Raw genomic sequence first — 21,478 nt, forward strand, 5'->3', positions numbered from 1 at the left:
AAAGAAACACTGATGACAGAGAGTGAAGTTTCTTCATGTTTTGTAGGACTGGTGCCCTAATTGCTTTGAGTGGACTAATGAACAGCATAGTACTTCTATAATTGGCTTACACCACTGGCGGGATGGGGTGCTGGGCGAGTAAAATTGAATCAAAGCTGTACATCAGAAGCAGTCTTTCCATCCTAATTGGCAAATGAGTGAAACGTGGCACACAGCCAACTAGGCGCCTGTGAGTGAGCGTGTGTTTGTTTACTGTAGCCAGGGCCTGTCCAAGGTTGAATGGAACCCTGAGCAAAACTTGATTTGGGAGCACATTTATATATATGACTTAAACAGAAACACCCTCAAGTTTGTTTGTATTGTAAAGTTGATGCAACACGTCTTAGAGTTACCATAACTAGTAAAGGAACAATGCATTTCTTAAATGGTTTCTGACAATCACGTCACTCAATTTGTACATATTTATTTAATATAAAGTGCTGGAAGCACATTGTGTGATGTTTGTGACTTACTCATTTGCAGTCAGGTCCAATGTAAAATGTTTCAATATAGATTCAGAAGTCTTGGGGAGAATTAGTTATGCTTTCAAGAACCTACGCAAAATGGACAGTTTCTTGGATTTTCTCTTGGGAAATGAGAGTAAGAAGAGAGGAAAAGGCAACATACTGATATATAATGATATAGGAGCAACTTAACCTGGATCTAAACTGGACTGCAAAAATAAACAAGATCAAAGCAAGTTCTGAGATTATAAACTCTGCAAAGTACTCATGGGTTTCTTGGGGCCTCTCTGCTTGCTTGGAGGTCTTAAGCATGGCTTAAATTCTAATTTCTCTTACCAGTTCTGAGAGAATACCTCTAATTTATTCTGCTCAAGATATGAGACAAACATTACAATTATTTCTAAAATATAATGCCTAAATATGTTTTAACGAGTTTTGATAGTGCTACAGTTTATTAGTCAGGCCATTATGGCCAAGACAACTGCATGTCCACACCATTCACCCATATCGTTAAAGTCATGTAGGCCTTTTTAAAACCAAACAAAAGAGAGCGTAAGCAAGGCACACAAGCGAGCGTCCGCATTGTGTATCCTGAAGGACTGACACGTGCAACAAAACAGATGAAGAGAGAGAAGAGAGAGAGAGAGAGAGAGAGAGAGAGAGAGAGAGAGAGAGAGAGAGAGAGAGAGAGAGAGAGAGAGAGAGAGAGCAGAGTGTTTTGTATGCGAGCGAGCTTTAAAGATAGCTACGGGGGGTGATGGAGCAGCACACACACCCCCGCAGCCCGGTTGGAGGAACTTCCCCTTCAGCACCTTGGACAGAGGAAGAGCCGGCCACCGGAGGTTTTTACTGGAAGTGGAGAAGCGCAGGCTCACAGTCGGGTCAGCTGACGTCCCTCATGGTCAGACACTTTTCAACGCCAACCCAGCCATCATCCGGGGTTTAGCAACAGGGCATCAACGAGTTACTTGATGTATATCGACAAATCTCGCTCTGGGCGGCGAAAGGGGAAAAAAAAGACCAACTTTTTTTTTGTTCTTCTCTTTCTTTTTTTTACTTTAATTTTATTCTGCCTAAACGTGAACAAACTTTAACTCAATATCAAGAGGATACATTGGAAAGAAAGCGTGGTTGTCGATCCACTACAGCAGATTAGATTTTGTTTTTAATTATTATTATTACTATTAGCAAAAAATAACAAATTCGTGACTTTTCTTCACTTCTTCAAAAATGCTGCTTGAACACCCAGGGTCAAGCTGTCAAAATACTGGAAATTTCTCCCGATACAGTTCGGGTCAAGGTAAGACACGTCTCTACTTTATCATTGAGTAGTTTTAGACTTAAGTAGAAACAAGGGTTATATGAGCTTGCCTGTTTTTATTAGGGTCTTCTGGCGGCTTTAAGCGAGTGTGAACAAGTGTATAATGCAGCAAATCACGCATGCACGTCAGGGCCATACACTTCAACGGGCACTACGGTTCGTTGTGTACACAGAGACCAAGATTGAAAACAGATCAGTTATAGAGAAGCTCCTAAAAATGCGGAGAGGTGGTTCTGTGTATATTTTTCTCTGTAGACATTATGAATCCATAATGAGCACTCATTGTTGGGGAATGGAACGAGCAGATGCCATGCGCCGCGGCTGTCATTTCACACCGCGGCCTGTAGTCGCCACGGCTGCGCAGGGAGAAACGTGGCGGTTAAACGCAGACGGCCCCATGCAGGACTGGGTAAGCGACAGACAGCGAGCAGACGCAAAAAGCCATCCGCACAGCAGCCACGCCGCATGTTCAACAGGTGTCCCGTTTCTGGTCTGACAGGTGGGACACCTGAGGTCTGCAGAGACGAAAGGGGAAAGATCTACATTATTTGTGCCTCCGTGCGTCTTCTCATCAGTGTTGTTAGTTTGACGCTGGTTATTCGACCTGTCACGCTTTTGTTTTTGGACAAAATAAATAAAGGAATACGAAAAGAAGGGAAGATATCCTGACTTTTGGGCAGCTTTAAAGATTTTCTCTTTTTTAATCGGGTTGAATTACCCTAAATAATAATAAAACGGAATTATTTAATCATCCTCGCAACTTTCCCTAACTGACGCTCCATTGCTCTGATGGCCATTTTATGGCTTTGTTGTCACATTACTGGTGACTCACCCCCTCCTTCAATAGTGAACGATCAATATGACATAAGAAATATCTTATCACAAAGCTGAAAAGTAACTGAGGGCACCCATGAACCCTACATCTTTCTCCAAAACGCTTTTCATATACTTCGGAAATGCAGGCAAATGGGGCATTGATTTTAGATTCATCAGCGGGCCCGGCCGGTTTGTGGCTCTACCCGTGATTTCCCAAGGCGCTCCTTTGTGCCAAAGATCAGTGTCAATAAAATTCATTGGGGTGCTGGCCCGATCAACATGTTATTGAACAGCCAATCTCCCCCTAAACAAACACTTCTCTGAATGCTCTGTGCACCTGCGTGCGCAAGTAGGCAAATCCGGGATGATGATGATCATGATTATTATTATTATTATTATTATTATTATTATTATTATTATTATTATTATTATTATTATTATTATTATTATTATTATTATTATTATTATTATTATTATTATTATTATTATATTCCATTATAAGTTATTTATTTTAAGGCTGTTTGTACCCATGCATGTGCCAATTTTACTATCCCTTCTGGGCCTGATAAGGTATATTAATGTATATATTCTATACTCCTTCATTTCAAAATCATTGTTGTTAATAATAATAGTAATAAACTATTTACAATATGTTAAACGTTTACACAAACCAAGCTCTGTAGGAAATTTGCAATAATTCCTTCTAAACTAAAGCGTTCAAGCAAGTTTGTGTTAAAAAAAACTTTCACAAGAATAGGGATTTTATTATTTTATCTCATAAAAAATTTTAGAATAATTAATAATTGTTAAACTCTTGGTTACTTTTTCCCCCTTTTTTCATTTATAGTCTGAATGGTTTTGTTGGCATGCGTCGGTTCATTTTATCCGCTATATTTTTTTTTCTTTATTAGTGTCAGAAAGAAACACCTTTAAAGTAAAAAGGCAAGTTGTTGCTTGTTTGTAACTCGTTTATTGCTAAAAGCTATTTTTAAAAAAGCCTGGATGAGTCTTCTTTCTTTACTTTCCCTGGATCTGGTAAAAACTTAGAAGTCGCTTTCTTTCACACAGTAGTAATGGATGATAATTAATTAAAGTAACCCGATAGGTATATCCTCTACAAGTTGAAGATAAATAGATTGTCATTGATACACTTATTTGTTACGCAAATGAATCAAAAGGAAATGTAAAAGTAAGAAAGAAAAACTGGTCCATTCTGTTCTCTTCGATGAGGCGGTCGGCAGCGTCGCTTTAACGCCTTTCTGGGAGCTGAAACTTCATTGGCTTCTTCTCCCCCTCGCCTCCTGGCCGTTCCTCTTCCGGGTGAGGTACTCGCTGGCTGATGTGGATCTATCAGCCTGTCGCCCAGGAAACGGCGCAGGCGGCGTAATCCCGCAAAGACTCAAAGACAGCGAAGCATAAAAAAGCGAACTGCGCTGCGCCCCGGCGCGCTTAGGTGTGATCGCTCCGGGACTCTTTGCTGAGGTCGTGCGTGTGCACGAGTCAGGCTTACTTTAATGTAGGCGTAAATCATGAGCCATGGAAGGGCATGGTGAGCGCAATTGTCCGAAAGAGGCAAGTAACACGGAGATGCTCCTGGCTCTGCTGTCGCACAGTGAAGAGTTACGGAAAGGTAAAGACAAGGCGCATTTACTGCACCTTATTCCTTCTAATACTCTTTATGGTCTGTGCGTAAAGTATGACTTCATCTGGTACACTGCTGAAATAAGGCCGGCGAGATGAGTTTTAGGAAGATTATCAATCTGTTGTGTACATTTTTCATGCTGCACAGACTTTCAGTGTAAGAACTTATTTCCTGGAGGACCAGTTATAAAGCTTACATGGTAGAGGGTACGTGCTATTTTCGCACACCGGGGTAGCAAATTTATAGGATCAACTTTTAACCTTTGATCTCAGTGAACGATTGTTCAGATGGACGAATCCTGTGTGCTCACAGTTTGAATCTGGGTGGTTTTACGGATTTATTTTTGCGCAATAAGTGTAGCTATATTACTGTATATGCTTAATCTCACAAGTAAGTGACAAATGCACAATTTATCTGAACGAAAACGATGTTGATGATTGCAACAATCATTCTTCCGACAGTTCTAAACAGTTTAAGACGGAAGCATTAGATTAAAAAAAAACACATTTAATTTTATTGGTTCAGTGTCCTTTTTTGGGTGTTGCCAGGGTGAAGTAAAGCTTGGGTCTCCGGTACAGGTGTGAGCAGTGAGACCACAGGCCTGCAGCTTTCTAGTTTTACTGAGCTGCGCTGAATTATTGATGACCTGGATACACCTGTTTTTGAAGCGGCTTGCTGCCGCTGCTAATGCTGCTGCTGCTGTTGCAAGAAGAAATGGCTCCTCAATGTTTCATGAGCTGTCCTCCCGCATAACAATAGCGGCGCGATTCCTTGCAGGGGCTGCACGAAGTGCTTGAGCTTCTTTTAATTAGTAAAAAAATAATAATAATAATAATAAAAAATAAAGGCCGAACAACACATTGCCTGGCATTTAACGTCTTTTGACTCCAGCTGGTTTGGTGTGGATTTGTAAAACAACTGGGTGGTTGTCTATTTCTTGTTTGCGCACTTACGCAAAACCGAACCTTAGAAAATGACTTATTCCTAAAGGCAGTAATTATAAACAGGAGTTTTGTTTAACTGTGAAAATGTTCATATTACATTTTTAGTCACATTAAAATGTTTTTAAATACATTTAAGTTATGAAACTATGTAGTCCTTTAACTTTACATTATTATTATTATTATTATTATTATTATTATTATTATTATTATTATTATTATTATTATTATTATTATTATTATTATTATTATTATTATTAAAATACATGAGTTGATATCACCCTAATTTGTGTGGTAAATTCTAGCTGAATAATTCCAATTTCACACCAAAACAACAACTAAGAGATCATCGGAAGTGTAAACTGAAATATTGTAATTTTGCATTTTTTTTCCTTAGGGGACAAAAAAAGGAAAATCCTCGAAAATAGCTAAGCCTGACCAATAATCAAATAAAATTTGCTTAATCACGAAACACAACAAAAACTCGTTAGGACAGCTTCAAGATATATATTTATATTTTATTTGTTTATTTCTTATTTAATTGTGAGTCTAATGTCCGCACATGAACCCACAAGTTATACGATTTTAACTGGACTTACACTGTGCGACAAAATCCTTAATAGACATAGGGTGTGGGTATGCTTTAAAAAAAAAAGTCACGTTTCACCGTGAAAGGCTATGACACGTGTTCAGCCCAGACGTAGCCTGATTTTTCTTTCCTTTTTTCTGTTGTTGATTGTTACTTTAACCATAGAGCATATATCCTCCATGGGAGAGTTTCATAAAGAAATTACATCTATAAAACGGACTTTTCTTTTTCAATTATTACTAACTTTGATTTCATGAGCATGCGTGACATATCCTGCCGTTTTCATCTGACATCCTGTGATTCCCGTCTTGCCTCGTCTCTGACAGAAATCCCCGTGTGCGCAGGCTGCAACCAGCACATTGTGGACCGTTTTATCCTGAAGGTGCTGGACCGCCACTGGCACAGCAAGTGCCTGAAATGCAGCGACTGTCAGGCGCAGCTGGCGGACAAGTGCTTCAGCAGGGGCGACAACGTCTACTGCAAAGACGATTTCTTTAAGTGAGTTCCCCTTTCACAAATTATTATTATTATTATTATTATTATTATTATTATTATTATTATTATTATTATTATTATTATTATTATTATTATTTATTAACGTCAAGCCTCTCATCTCCAAAAGGAGATTCGGCACCAAATGCGCGGCCTGCCAGCAGGGGATCCCGCCCACCCAGGTAGTGAGGAGAGCGCAGGACTTCGTCTACCATTTGCACTGTTTTGCCTGCATCGTGTGCAAGAGGCAGCTTGCCACAGGTGACGAATACTACCTGATGGAGGACAGCAGGCTGGTCTGCAAGGGCGACTATGAGACCGCGAAGCAGAGAGGTGAGCCGAGCGATTCTGGAAGTGCCATGGATGCGCAATTGTGTGCATGTTGTACTGTCGACATATTCTGCTGCGTGCTTGGTAAACTATGTACGTGGAGCTGCTGTTGTGTGTTTTCTACGAGGGTGAGGTCATCTGTCGCAGAGTGATCCATCAGCATTAATTGCATCATTTTATCACCAAGCAATCGAGATTAAGCAGGAAGAGGTCCAGAAAAGGGCGGGTTTGTACACCTGCGCTCAGCAACGTAAGGATTAACTTCCAAGAACTCTTGTTACTCCAAACGAGATCGTGAGGGGGTGGAAAGTATAGCCTGGATGATCTGTGTTGGGGAAAATGTTAGCTCATGCATTTTTTGCAAGGCTGGTCCAACTTACAAGCAGACTTTGCAACCGTTTGGGGCCCCCTGATTTCCTGGGGGCCTGGATAAACCGGATTTATACAGAGCATGTTTCCAAATACACCAGCTGAACACAGTTGAAGAACAGTTTTGTAGTTTGAAAGTTATGTTAATAGAGCCTTACTTTCAAGCTAACTGAATCTTTCCTTTTGCTTATGTCTTAGTTGTCAAAACATTTTATTCAGCTTCAAACTGTTTGCAGATTAATCAGGGGGAAAAAAACATTTGGAGGTGATTTAAAAAACAGTGTCCACAAAAAGCTTCAGAACGACAACGCTCTTTTTTTTCCACAATAAATGTGTCTCCTCAACAGTCACAATACACATTGTGATGGCTCAGACATTGTTCTAATTATTGATAGACACAAATCAGGTTTAACAAAAATGTAGCACCAAGAACATTTCCAAATGTTAAACTATAGTTTTAAGGGTTTATGGGCCGGGACTTGACAACTGCTAAGGGACAAATACTGGCCTGAATGCCCCTAAGAAAAGATGCATTCACAGGAGAAGTTAACAAATGCACCAGCTAAGAAAAACCTTCATAGTTTTGAAGTTTTATCAACAGAGTCCCAATTTAAAGTTAATTTTACACGTACTGCTGCATTATTACTGCAACTAGAAAAAAACAATTCATGCACTCTGTAATCAGACACCAGTAGCGTACGGACGAGCTTTTCTTTCCGGTGGTTAATTGTGAACATGTCATAACCTGGGACTGGCTCTGACCAATGCTGCATTCAACATGACAAGAGATGGAGCAGGTTTACAATCAGTGGATCCCCCCCTTTTTTTTTTCATTTCAGTGGCCTGCCGTAGCTCACACATTTGTGAATCCCAACAGGCTCATCCCATGCCTGGGGATGCTGAGCATGGTCAGGGTTTTATCTCTCCATCTGTTTGTTGGTAATTTACCTTGCTGATTTATGCTGGGAGTTAACACAAGTTTTTTTTTTTTCTCTTCCAAAAATACACATGTTTATTTTACTAATGACATGGTGCAATAACTCACTTAAGATGATGGTTTTTGCACTTTGCCTGCTTCCTAACAGATAGTCAAACAAGAAGCAACGTATGCATTGCAAGATTGGAGTTCATACACAGGCCATTTAATCTTTTTTTTTTATTCAAAGTTGTATTTTTCATATTTTCCTAGGCACTTTGCTGCATTTGTGAATATTTGCTTTCATATATATATATATATATATATATATATATATATATATATATATATATATATATATATATATATATATATATATATATATATGTATGCTTCACATTTAGGGTGCTTATGTAGAATTTGTAGTATCACCTTTAATGCCGGTTTCTGCGTTACTATGACAGCAAATTGATTAAACACTAAAAATCTAAACTCATACAACATTGGCAAATGCTTTACTTTGTACCTTGGTTCTTTTTTTCCTCTTGTTCGTTATTACATTTATTTCCACTCATTTCAACCTGCGGCCAGAAATCATGAAAGAAAGGGTCACTGCAACGTTGCCTGTCTTTCTTACAGAAGCAGACTCCACTGCAAAAAGGCCCCGCACCACCATCACTGCTAAACAACTGGAGACGCTGAAGAACGCCTACAACAACTCCCCAAAACCAGCCCGCCACGTCCGGGAGCAGCTATCATCCGAGACCGGCCTGGACATGCGAGTGGTCCAGGTACAGTACATTATTCTCCATTAAGAGCTACTCCATTAGTGTCGTGGCTTCATTATCAAGAGACAATTGCGGCTGATCTGTAACAGGCACACTGTACGAACAAGTGAGCGCATAAACCTATGAGGGGGGGATTTATGGCCCGCTGTAGTAAAATGAAGTTGGCATGAAAGTCGGCGTTGTTTAAGTGCAGTGTCATTAACGATTCTGAGAGGGCCCCTCGCATATTGCCCGCTACTGAGGAGCCTCGCGCCAGTTGCTGTAGGTTTTAGTCGTATATATTGTTTTATTTGCAAGGACAAAACTGGCGACAGAAGCCACTAAAATGCCCCTCATTATTCAGTAAGAGCGACGGGGTGAAGAGGGTTCACACAGGGTGGAATATCATTAAGAAGAGCGTTGAGTTGCACGCTTTGTGTGCAAGTCACCTAAATGGATCCCTCCTAAGTGCAAGCTTGAGGAGGCCGTTTAAATCTGCACCTCACAGTGCGAGCACAGCTGAGTTCAGATCAAAGATGCAGAAAACATGTTTTAATAATATGAGGAATCTGGAGGCTGATCTGTCTGCTCTCACAGGTGAGCCAAGTTGGAGACGTTTTGAAGGGAACTGAACGTCTCATAAATCTGAGTTAGGGGAAACCTAAAAGAGTGAAGTGATGCCCAGACAAGTCCTTAAAACATCAGTTTCACCTTATTATTGAAAAAAAATGAAAAGAGGATAAACAGTGAGGAACTCCAGATCAAAGGGTTTTTATTGCAAAATTAAGTAAATTGACAATGGATGCACTCTAATTGATTTGTATTTTTTTACCTAATAACCTGAAAACCAAGTCATATTTCTAAATATACAATTATGCTTTTTGTTAGTTAACTTAGATAAAAATCCAGCTGAGGTTTGTGGATGAACGAGCCTAACCTTTTATGTGACTGTCATCTGGTTCACTTCCCCCGTCCAGGTCTGGTTTCAGAACAGACGAGCGAAAGAAAAACGCCTGAAGAAGGATGCTGGACGGCAAAGGTGGGGCCAGTACTTCCGCAACATGAAGAGGTCACGGGGAAGCTCCAAGTCCGACAAAGACAGCATCCAGGAGGAGGGCATGGATAGCGACGCGGAGGTGTCTTTCACAGGTAAATGTAAAGAGAAGGTGCAGACACGTCAGCTTGCCATGGAAACAAAGCAGCAGATTTGACAAAAAAATGCTCCTCCCTCCTTTACATTCAAGTTTTGTAGTACTGCCAGTGATGCAACATATCAATACATACTTTCAATATTCAAGTCTGTTCTTTTTTTTCTATAAAATGATAATATATCTGCTGTTTTATGACTGAAAAAAGTAACACTTTTACCTTACCTTTTTACCTTACATTTAGAAATCTGTATTAAAGATGAAAGATAATTTAAAATAGTTTGCAGCCCCGGTTACGATTCACAGACATCCAGATTTGTGTTTGTGGTCTAAAGTGGGTTAAAAAAAGAGTTATAAATGAAATAGTAACTATAAACATTGAAGGACCTTGCAGTACCGTTTGTTTCAATGTTCAAAACCTTGTCAGTAAAATATGAATGTGTCTCAAAGCCAGTTTAAACATGCTGTTATGTTGCTGGGATACAGAGAAGTTTTTAAACAGCACATATAAGAAGAAAAATACATTCAACACGTTTTTGGACAAAAAAAGAACATGCAGAAGTCAGAATTACAGGCAGATTGAAATTATAAATATTAAATACCTCTGATAAATATTTTAGCTAGCAAACTTTAACCATTATGCATTTTAAATAAAACAAAGTATATATGCCAAATCTTCACTTTATACATAACAATGCATATATTCATCTATCATGTGATGAATGACCTTACACGGTAATTTTGTTTACTGTGTCCCCTTCAAAATCTCCATTTTTTTCCGTTCCGTGCTTGGAAATATTATATGCCAGTTAGAGAAGATAGTCGCATGGGAGTCTTGCGCTTGGTAAATAATTAATGATAGCCAAATGTAGGGAATCGGTAATAGGTCTACTTTAGCCGTACAGAAACATGTAAAAATCGTTGCTACAGTAGTCAAATATTTTACCATCTTGTTGTGAATTTACAAGAAAAAAAATTAATGAGTTTATGTTTGGGTGTGCCTAATGTTTGCAAGCGTATTTATTGACTTTACACTCATTTGTACAGATGTAGTTAACGCTGTGATTGAACTAAATTGATGAGGTTAACTGAGTAAAAGAAACGAGTTTGCCTACACTACAGTGTAGTAGAGACATAGAGAGGAAGAAGAAGCTGATGGTAGTCATTGAGGAAAGTAACTTAAAACGCGGTAAAATCCACCTCCCAAACACTTCTTTGTTCAATCTCTTTGCTCAGATGAACCTCCCATGTCAGAGCTCGGCCACACCAACAGCATCTACAGCAGCCTGAGTGAGTCCTCTCCGGCCGTGGGGGGACGCCAAGCTGGCAACAACCACGGCGCCTTCCCTCTGGACCACGGCTCGCTTCCCTCGCAGGACCAGTTCCACGACATCCGGTCCAGCAGCCCCTACGGTCTCCCCCAGTCGCCAGGGTCCCTGCACGCCCTGCCGAGGCACCAGCCTCTCATCACCAGCCTCGTTTACCCCGATTCAGGCCTTTCCATCATGACCCAGAGCGGCGGGCCGGGCATCAACCCCTCGGTGAGGGTTTCCATGGGGGCAGCCAACGGCCCCAGCTCGGACCTCTCCACTGGCAGCAGCGGCGGGTACCCGGATTTTCCTGCAAGTCCCGCGTCGTGGCTAGACGATGTGGACCACGGCCAGTTTTGAGTTTGTCACCAATAAGCTTGACTCTTTTTTTTTTTTTTTTTTTTTCGTTGGCTTATGTTTTGTGTGTTCTGCTGGATTGAAGAAATGCAGGATGCAGGGCGACGTTTGTGTAAAGTGGCAGAGCAACTGTGGGGGGGCTGGGAGGGGGGGATCTCAGTAACATTTGCCAGAGTAATTTATTACGAAGGAGAAAAGGAAAAAAAAAGTTGTCCTTCATTTAAAGCCTTGGGTCTTATCTGTCGTCAGACTGTTTGCAAATCACCGATCTGTGACGAAATCGATACTTTTTAGATAACACACTGAGCTGTTTTAAAGCTAAATAGATCTTACTAGACAAGGTTTAGATATTAAACGTGTTTTATGGTCGTTGTTTGTTTTTGTTTGTTTTTTTTTCTTCTTCTTTTGCTCAGATATCATCCCACTTCTCTTATTTAACTTCAGCATGATCAGGTGAAAGATCCAGTTCAATGCATAGCATCTTTAAATGTCTGGTTGTTGCCAAATGTCTATATCTAAATAAATAAATAAATATATATATATATATACATATGGTTTATCAATGTAGAGACTATATTTTTATACAACCCCGTTCATGGACATGGAAAAAAAGAAGCCAGGCATGAGGACTTTGTACATTCGTGAACAGGGATTTAGGCAAAAAAAATAAAATAAAAATGTGGATGTCATCTCAAAATGGTACCTAGAGGTCCAATCACTTCTATGCATTTGTGTGCTCTCAGATGTGTCTTGTTTGTTTCTTTGTACTGGAAACCACCTCAAAGATGAACTGTAGAGACTGAGATCGGTGGGGCTTTGATGTATATGTTTGTTTATGTGAAAAATGTTTTATGTATTATTTATTCCCGACGGTAATGACTTTGATTCATAAATAAACAGCAGGACTTTAATAAATTTCTCACCTTACTGAACGTGGAGTTTAGTTCTTTGCTGTTGTCCTGTAAAACCGAATGTCTCACCAAGTAGGGGGTGTCCTGTTTATCTTTAAGCATCCACAGTTCACCACTGCTCAGTGAAACCAGAGAAAGCCTGCAGTTGTGCCTATGTCTGCAAATTGAGTATCTGGCTTTCTACCAGCACTGTATCAGGGGTTCAACAACTCTTTAGTGGAGAAATTTGATGCATTCAACTCATCAATTCAGAGATTACTGGGCCCTGTTTGCCCAAATGCCCTGATGGGAAAGGAATCTCCAATCCATTATCCAAGAAGGGATCGAGTACCCCTCGTGAATTACCTCATTTGTTTAGTTATTCAAAGTCGGGTTCAATTAAATAGATTAAACAGTAAATTTCTGCATCACTGTGTTTACTTGAGTGGCCAGTGCTACTAAAGGGGTATGTGTTTGCATGTTTATTTATTCATTTCCTTTTTATGTATAGTCAGGGTTCATTCTGTATATATACATATATATATATATATATATATATATATATATATATATATATATATATATATATATATATATATGCATATGCACATGCCCATACATACAAATATATATGCATACATACACATATAGATAGATAGATAGATAGATAGATAGATAGATAGATAGATAGATAGATAGATAGATAGATAGATAGATAGATAGATAGATAGATAGATAGATAGATAGATAGATAGATAGATAGATAGATTATTTCTTACATAGGTAATGAGTTCCATGTGTTGTTAAACTTTTTAATAGAGAGGAAAAAACTTGAATGTGTTATAAAAACAAGGAAATTTGCTGTTTTTATTTTTTGAATATATTTTATAAGAAGTATTTTTAAGGCCAAACTGAAATCAAACTGAACTTAAACAGGAAATCTCGACCCCAAAAGCATTTAGACAGCGTTAATGAAACACTACAGCAAGTAAAAAAGTGATCAAAACAAGAAACACCAATAAATCAAATGCAAAACATTTTGTCTTAAAATAATTGTTTTTCTGATCTCTGCTGTGCTTTGACGCCATTAGTGTCTCCAGTAGCACTCACAGTAAAGACACAACAAAGCATGATAGAACCTCAAATATGTTTTCTCATTGCTATATTGCTTCTTTCTTCATTGACTTTATTTCACCAACAAATTGATTATCAGGGATTTTACAGACCTGATCTTTGATTATGATTAATAGAGCACACCTTGGAGGTAAGTAGTTAGTAATCGTGGGAAGTTTGACCCCCTCCAAGAGTGATACCAGCATTTACCCACTTGCAAAAGAGAACTCCATTAGCATCTGATTAGTGGGTCAAATCTTAAAAGTTTTGTTTAAAGAAGTGATCTACGATAACAGTAGACATTTATTGAGAAACATTAAATTGTTTACACACAAGAATGAGGTAGAACAGGGTACCACCAATGCTTTTCTTGTAGAATAAAAATAATGCGGGGGGGGGGGGGATCTTATATCAATTGTAAGTGAACACTACTTTTATTGATACACAGCTATATATTAGTTTTATTAACTAGAAATCCTTTAATTGCTCCCTCCTCAGTAAAGCTTTTACTCAAGAAGGGCAATGGTACCCCCTCCTACCTTCACAGAATTCTGTCAATAACAAATACAAACAGGATGGCAGCCTGAAGAAATTGTTATACTTTTTTTTTTTTTGGAGATCTGAGATATATTACGATGGTAAAAGTCCACTATAGAAAAAGGCCAGTGTCGTATGATCCTTAAGTCTTGGCCTCTGTTACCAACCAATCTGGAATTACACAAAATGACAAGAGACACAGACTGTACACACAACAATGGCTGTTATCCGCAGAGAGCCCAGCAACTCACAGACTGTTTTAATCCTAAAGTGGTTTGCGTGTGATGAATTTGTTCTTTTTGTGTGTTTTACTGGTTTTGTCATGTTCCCTGTTGTTTTGAAGAGTTATTTGCTCAATGATTGCATTTTTGGTAAAAAAAAAAAAAAAAAAAAAAAAAAAAAGAGGGACCCAGTTCCTGTAGTTTTATATAGTTTAGCTTTCTTGCAGAGAAACCAACAATGTCCAGCTGGATTATGGATCACTCTTATCAAGGCATTTTTTAGGCAGTTCAATAATATGCTATATTTTTTTACATCAGGGGTGGCAGATATATGCTAGTTTTCAACACAATAAAATGCAGACATTGGTGGTCGGCTGACCAACATCAAAACTGGATTATGGCGTTGTGGCAAACCATGTGGGTAAGACCTAACCTTAACTTGTACTCTTCAAAGTAGAACCGCCAGATGACGGTTTTATTGCCTGTGGCACAGAACAAACGGTGGGGGCGTCATTAAAAGAAAAAGTATGCATTTTAAAACACGACAAACACAAGGAACAATATTATATACTTATTTCATCCAGATGAGGAAGTAAAACTGCTGATCTTACCCGCTGCCGTGAACTGGAACACCATGGAGCCAAAGATTCCCATTAACTCAGAATAGGAATGGCCTCTATATAAATGTAGCAGAGAAAGTGATGTTTTAGTTACAGGTGAAGAGAGAGGTCTTGAACATATTAACTTGCCAATAAGGTCAGCTGCATGTTCAAAATGTGCAAATGTCCCAAACTATCTTTTTTTTTCAGATTTGGGGCCATGGATTTTTTTATGTATTCTGTGTTTCAGTCTGACATTATTAAAAAGATTTTTTTAAACTTCCACTGTTACGACCGTCTCAGTGGCATGTGTTTTGCACAAGAACACAACGCTTTGCCTACCGTAGGGGTCAGAGCAGGGGAGGAGTGGAGAGTCCCTCATGGGGAGTGTTGGCACTCTGAGGAGGTTGTAAGTACCCGGCTCGATCCCCACAGACTGCCACTGTGGCTCCCTGAGCAAGACCCTCAGCCCCAGATTGCTCCCTGGGAAGCTTTAATAGCTGCCCACTGCTCCCTAAGGGATGGGTTAAATGCAGAAGACAAATTTTGTTGATATTTGCAATTGCAATGACAAAAAAAGATTTCTTTCTTCTGTCCCAGGGCAGCTGTGGCTACAATTAAGCTTACCACCGTCAAGGTGTGAATGACTGAATGTAGTGTAAAGCATATCTGTGTTTTCAGGACTTTATATAGCACTATACAAGTAAAGGTCATTTACCAAATTTTTTATTTTATTTTTTAATTTTTATTTTTTGGGTGGGGGCGTATTTTTGTTGAACTAAAATGTCTTTCCTGGGAATCTAGTTGTTGGTGTACAGGTCGGTTACTTGGTGGCACCTTACGTCTTTAATCAAATTTAAAATGGCATCCTAGCCTTCTGCTTTGCCACACGTCACAATGTTTCAATTGACGCCATATCCGTACAAGATGGGCAAACTGTTGACAAAATCCTTTCAATTGTGACCAGATTTTTAGGATTTTACAACAGTATTTTAAAAAAAAATAATACTAATTTGTACCTGGACATTTTGTAGTGCATATAGTAAAAATTGCACAAACTTGTCATCCATGAAACGCAACATATTTACAAAAGCAAGATCCAGCCGTCCTTGTGTCCTTTGTTTTGGAGTGCAACCTCAAACTTCCTCCTCAGGTTACCGCAACAAGAAAAGGATATTCAATAGACTCCTTCCAGCTGAGGAGGGATAATAGCAGGTATCGTTGTTGCCTTGCCAGAAGCAACAGGTGTGTAACCTGAGCCCGACGGGCTTTGATCAAAACTGGAAGGAGGTGAGAGTGAGGGGTCATTAATCTTCTGTACCAACCACTTTGGTAAGTGTGGAGGCAGGTTTTAATTGAGATTAGAAAAAAGAATTTGCTATGGACATGAAGCACTTTGTTTCAATGTCTGAGTTTTCTTGATGGTTAAAATCTTTGTTTTCTAAATGTATCAACCAAATAAACGATGTTGTCAAATGAAAAGCCCCGAAACACACAGTAGCCGTGAGATCTTCATTTAAGGACAGAGTCAACTCAACCACAACAGAAAAGGATTATCTTGACCCAATCTTTTAGATTGACTTTAAAATCCACAATTTTCTGGGGAAAAGAATTAGATTAGGTTAGGTATGCAATTTGTTAGATGAGTTGGACATGGTTGGTTAACTGACTCAATCCTACTTATTGTGTCAGCGGTGGGAAGCTGGTGTGAGAAAAAATGGAGGAATCGAAGGGAAAGCTAACGTAGTTTGTTCAGTACAATTTCATTTGGCCGGATAAAAATCGAAGAAAAGTCTGGTACCAGAGATTTTCGGGGAAGTGAATTCAAATGAGAGCAAAGGTCAAATGACTTCAATTTAGTGAGAAAAATACAACTTTAAATGATTTATTGAAAAAAACATCTTATTTAAAACAAGAACATGTTTGTTATTTTTAAGTCAGACATGAAAAAAAAATGTTGCTCGTGTTTGAAAACTTTAAACTCTTTATTGCCATGCACTGGTATTTGGATTAAAAGTGAGAAAAACCACAACAATAATAACTAAAAATTAAAACAATAATAAGAAAAACAAAACATTTTATTTATGTATGTCAGGATAACTAAAACATTATTTGATTGCATAAAATATCATATTTTAAACATATTTACTTATTCATCTTAAATAATGTGCCCTAGGTAGAAAATGCTGGAGACTGAATTGCAGTATATGATGATCTCCTGATTTCTATTTATAGGAATACGTGTTGCTGAAAGAAGCTGCAGGGTCCATGCTCCTGGTTGTTAACAGCTTTGTTGTACAGAAACCATTCGTAATGAGGCTGAGAATAAATGCACTGAGGAAGGATTGGTAAATACTGTATACTCAAATACTTTCAGGGTCAGCGCAATCAAGGGGGTCACCGCTTTGCCCTAATGCGTGTTTCCAAAGGTTAATCATTACGTTTTTACCACATTCTCTCTTGTCGTTCTCATTTCCTCGTTTTAATAAGAAGCAGTCCAAACAGTTGTCCATTAACACCGTTTGAAGGGGTTGGGATTACTGTACACTGGTGACATCCTATACGAAACTGAATTTAAGGCTGTGATTCTGCCAAAAAAAATATATACATATATATATATATATATATATATATATATATATATATATATATCTTAAAGGAAACATAGAATCAGGGAAAGCCTTGTCCCCAACATATCGTGGACCCTGAAATATTAAAAATTACAAGTTACATGTGACGACCAAGAAAGACCCAAGGATGTTCTCTGCATTGCGCATAAATCACATTTGATCAATCTTCCCCACACAGGCCAAAAATCAAGCATAATGTAGGTTTTTGCGGGACTACACTTCTGCACCGTTCTCCTCTTCATCTAGGCACCAACCCCATGCCCATAATACCACAGAATCAGCAGCTTAACAATAAGAGCTAACGTTATCAACTGCCTTCATTTATTAATCTCTTTGCTTCTCACTGAGTGTTTGTCCTCAAGCTTTTGCTCTTCAGATTTCAGCATATTTTGTGAAAAGCATGTTTTTTTTTTTTTCTCAAACACAACTTGCTCTTGGACTGTATATATGAAAATAAAAATAAAAAGGCACAACAAGAAGAAGACATTTCAAAATATACATCAAGAAGGAGGGTATTAAACATATTTAAATGAAAGCACAAATATCCAAGGACATTTTTCAGAGAGCAGACATGTAAATTAAAAGCCCTGCTGAAAGCTGAGGCAGCTGAGGTTGCCTTGGGCCCAGCAGCAACTGGTAAACTGTTGCTTTTAACTCTCCTTTCTGTAAAAGAGTCTAAGACTGGCAGGATGCCTGCTGTCTCTCAAACAGAGGGCTCACACACACACACACGCATCCACACACACCTACACACACACACACACGTCCACACTCTCCAGCGTCATGTCAGCTGGTGCTGAGTAAATCAGCTCTGACAATAACACCTCCCATGGGTCCTACACATCACAGCTACAATTCAGACCTAATGGAGCAGCAAAGGAGGCTGGGGAGGGGACTGCTTAGCTTGTGTGTTTTGGGGCATTCCGGTCCGTGCAAACGTATGCATGGAAGAGGGAGCGCACTTTTTTTTTTTTTTCAATTTTGGAATCCCTGAAGGAGGGGGGCCGACGAGAGGAGGAGGACTGCAGTGGATTATCTGTGGTGCAGGATTCAATCAGTCAAGGGGAGGCGTTAATTGAATAACATCCTGAGTGAGAATACTTGTGTTGTCCAAACAATGGAAATGTGGAAGGTGATGCTCGTAAAAAACCCGCAGAGTTGCTGTTGTTTTTTGTTTGTTTGTTTGAATTTTTTTTATCTCTAAGAAAGTCCACTTTGTACACTTTTAATGAAAAAGCATCATCTTTAAAATCCACGTGCGAATGCTAAGCATAATTGAAAAAGATGGCCATTGTGCAAAGACAGAGGGCAAGCACAGCACGGGCGAGCACAGGAGTATTTTTTATTTTATTTTATTTGTTTGAAGCAGATTAATGGCACCTGCAGCCGCATTAGAGCAATCTAACTAATCAACACGGTCATTAGCGCCTGTTTTCACTGACAACTTTAATCAAATCCATCACAGCTCCACCTTCCCATTACTTCCCGCAAGCTGCATAATTATTTCTTCATTTCGTCCTCGGACAGGAATGCAATGCTCAGTAATCTGTCTGCAATGGCTGACTGAAATGCATTCAGCAACATTCATATTAGAAACGTATTGGCTAATGTATCACTCAGCTCTTCCTTACACCGCCGGCGCCCGGGTGTTTGTCATTCTTAATGAAAACATTGAAGGACTTGATACTCCACGGTCATTAACCACGGAGTATGAGACGTACTGATTTTCCCGTGGCTTGTCCGTTAACGCAGCAGCAGCTCCATTTGTGTAATATTATAGATTCTAGCTGAACTTTATGATTGTCTCGTGAAACCTGCAGAATGATAAAATTATATGTTCACTTAATTTGTATACAAATAAGTACTTTACTGCTAATAATAAAATGTAGCTTATTTAAAAAAAAAAAAGCAAGTATTTATTAATTTTGTGCAGATTTAATTTGCTTTCAGTGGACCAGATGTGAGGCTGCATCTCAACACTAATTGATTTCATGAGTAATGTGTGTTTCCATTCGCAGTGATGTTATAAATCATCCAATTTGGGCATCTACAATGACAATTCGGGTCTTATTCAGAAATGTTAGCTCTACTCTTAAGCAGAGAGTGCATGTTTGGGGTTTTGCTTCTATAATGTAACTAAATAGATCAATCAGTGCATGTTTTTGTACAAAACTTCTATTCTAAGGGACACCCAAAATACTTTCAAACTGTCCAATTTTCTTTACTGAGTGCGACACTTGTTGGCATAAAGCACGAGATTTAGAGTGCCAAGCTTCAAATGGAACTGTTTTTAATTGTTTAAGTGCTTCAATCAGTAAATCATTTGTTGCCTTTTCTTCCAGGCTGTCACATGTTTAGTTCACAGGATTTTTCCTTAGCCTTAGCGTCTGCAGTGGAGGTAAAACTGCATTGGATTTATAAAAAACTGCGTTTTTTAATGTTTAGAAATCACTTTTTCTCATAACATTAAAAAAAATTAAGCTGGCTACTTACCAGGAGACTAAAATGATAATTTATGTTGAGATTACTTTAGATTAATTCAGAATTTATTCAAAACCAGAATTTGCCAACCTAATTGAAAATGCAAAGCCTGACAAAAGCTGGAATGAACTGAATTCAGGCAGGGAATTTGTTTCCAACCAAACAATACTTACTTAAAAGTATTGTTGTAAAATAAATACGTGGCACTAGCAGAGAGAACTGAAAACGGCACTTCTAACGTACGTGACGTACATTTACCAGGAGCATATCGGTTTCTCAGAAGTCAAAAAGAAATGATTGTAGGTCTTAACTCTCAATGTTAAGTTTTATTTTACGTTATCTCCACTGAACAATCCCTCATACAAAAAAAAAAGGACATGTGTAAGCGCGACCTCTACGACAGGTCATGCTGTTTGGTTTGGGGAGCCAAAGCTGCTGCTTAGGTTGCTTATGCTTTGGGCTTGCTCTGCTCAGTGGTAAATCATATTTAATCTCATTATTGTTTCTATGACAATCAAAGTCTGAAAGGTGCTCAGTGATCACATAAGACATTTGGTTTTTGTTTTTAATATTTAATTTTAAACAATGGCATTGCTGCTGCCTTTACCCACTTACCACCTACCGCCGGGATAACATATAAACACATGTTCATATTTGCCTCACACTGGGATAATCACCCTCCGTCTCATTAGCAACTTTGGCCAAGCAAAGGGTCGTCTTGGGGCTTTTTGGCATCTATGAGGTGTTAACAGCTCCCCGGGGAAGGCTGTCTGGCTCTCACATAACCTTCGACCTCCCCCGCCCACGAACGCAACGCACTCGCCAAACCACTCAGACTCACAGATGGTCTCTGCACCGGCAGCCAGCCACCACACTTTTCAATTATCGCTGCAGCCATTGCTCAACTGTCAACGGCGCAGCAAACGCAGGGAGAGGAGTGGGATGTTGGAGGAAAAACATTCCTGCATCCACAACCTGGGTCCATACGGCACAAGAGCAAAGCAGCTCCCCGCATGCATGTTGTTATCAAAGAGGGCCCTCCTGTTGCAGGGTCTCCTGTGATCTTTAGCCGAAGGAGGCGATAAATCACTCACTGTAATTGCTCTCATTGAAGGCAGCTTTTCAAGTGTCGAGCTGAAGGGAAGCTTTTGTTGGAGAAGAGAGGGGAAAGAAACAAGGAGGACAAGTCTTGATAGGGTCTTGTTAGTGTTTTTTTTATGAATAGAAAAGCATTTATAGGTATATCTAGCTCAGAGAAATATTGAATTCAAAAATGTCACAAAACCAAAACACTTGTTGGTGGAACCAGACAACTGATGCTGAGTAGTACTAGTTAAGTAATGTTTTCTCTAAATAGCTGGTTTCTAATCCTACAACATGATAAAGAGTGCCAAAATACTACTTCTTTTGACCAAAAAATAATAATTGTTAGCATGGACCCGAAGAGACACATTTGATTCTTCATTAGATTTTTTTTTTTTTTATTACGTCTTTTTTTAACCTTAT

General features: G+C 39.0%; 1 protein-coding gene across 4 annotated transcripts; it reads left to right on the forward strand.

Moving 5' to 3' along the window:
• The first annotated feature begins 1,239 nt into the window (after window positions 1-1,239).
• On the forward strand, window positions 1,240-12,433 carry lhx3 (LIM homeobox 3). Of its 4 annotated transcripts, none has more exons than XM_036140222.1 (6): window positions 1,240-1,803; window positions 6,157-6,310; window positions 6,435-6,637; window positions 8,559-8,710; window positions 9,664-9,835; window positions 11,071-12,433. In XM_036140222.1, exons 1-6 carry the CDS (start codon window positions 1,734-1,736, stop codon window positions 11,502-11,504), a joined length of 1,185 nt encoding a protein of 394 aa, XP_035996115.1. In that variant the 5' UTR covers window positions 1,240-1,733; the 3' UTR covers window positions 11,505-12,433. The 4 variants fall into 4 exon arrangements, with proteins under 4 accessions (XP_035996115.1, XP_012724400.2, XP_021175349.2 ...); XM_012868946.3 differs by having other exon boundaries at window positions 1,241-1,803; window positions 6,139-6,310; XM_021319674.2 differs by lacking the exon at window positions 1,240-1,803 and adding an exon at window positions 3,527-4,270 and having other exon boundaries at window positions 6,139-6,310; window positions 6,438-6,637.
• The last annotated feature ends 9,045 nt before the right edge of the window (window positions 12,434-21,478 follow it).

Source organism: Fundulus heteroclitus, chromosome 8 (genome assembly GCF_011125445.2).
Source record: "Fundulus heteroclitus isolate FHET01 chromosome 8, MU-UCD_Fhet_4.1, whole genome shotgun sequence".
NCBI lineage: Eukaryota > Metazoa > Chordata > Actinopteri > Cyprinodontiformes > Fundulidae > Fundulus > Fundulus heteroclitus.

Coding starts and splice junctions, on each gene's coding strand:
- lhx3 (XM_012868945.3), top strand. CDS start 4,177: ATGGAAGGGCATGGTGAGCGCAATTGTCCGAAAGAGGCAAGTAACACG. Junction 6,638..8,558: donor TGAGACCGCGAAGCAGAGAG/GTGAGCCGAGCG, acceptor TCTTTCTTACAG/AAGCAGACTCCACTGCAAAA. Junction 9,836..11,070: donor CGCGGAGGTGTCTTTCACAG/GTAAATGTAAAG, acceptor CTCTTTGCTCAG/ATGAACCTCCCATGTCAGAG.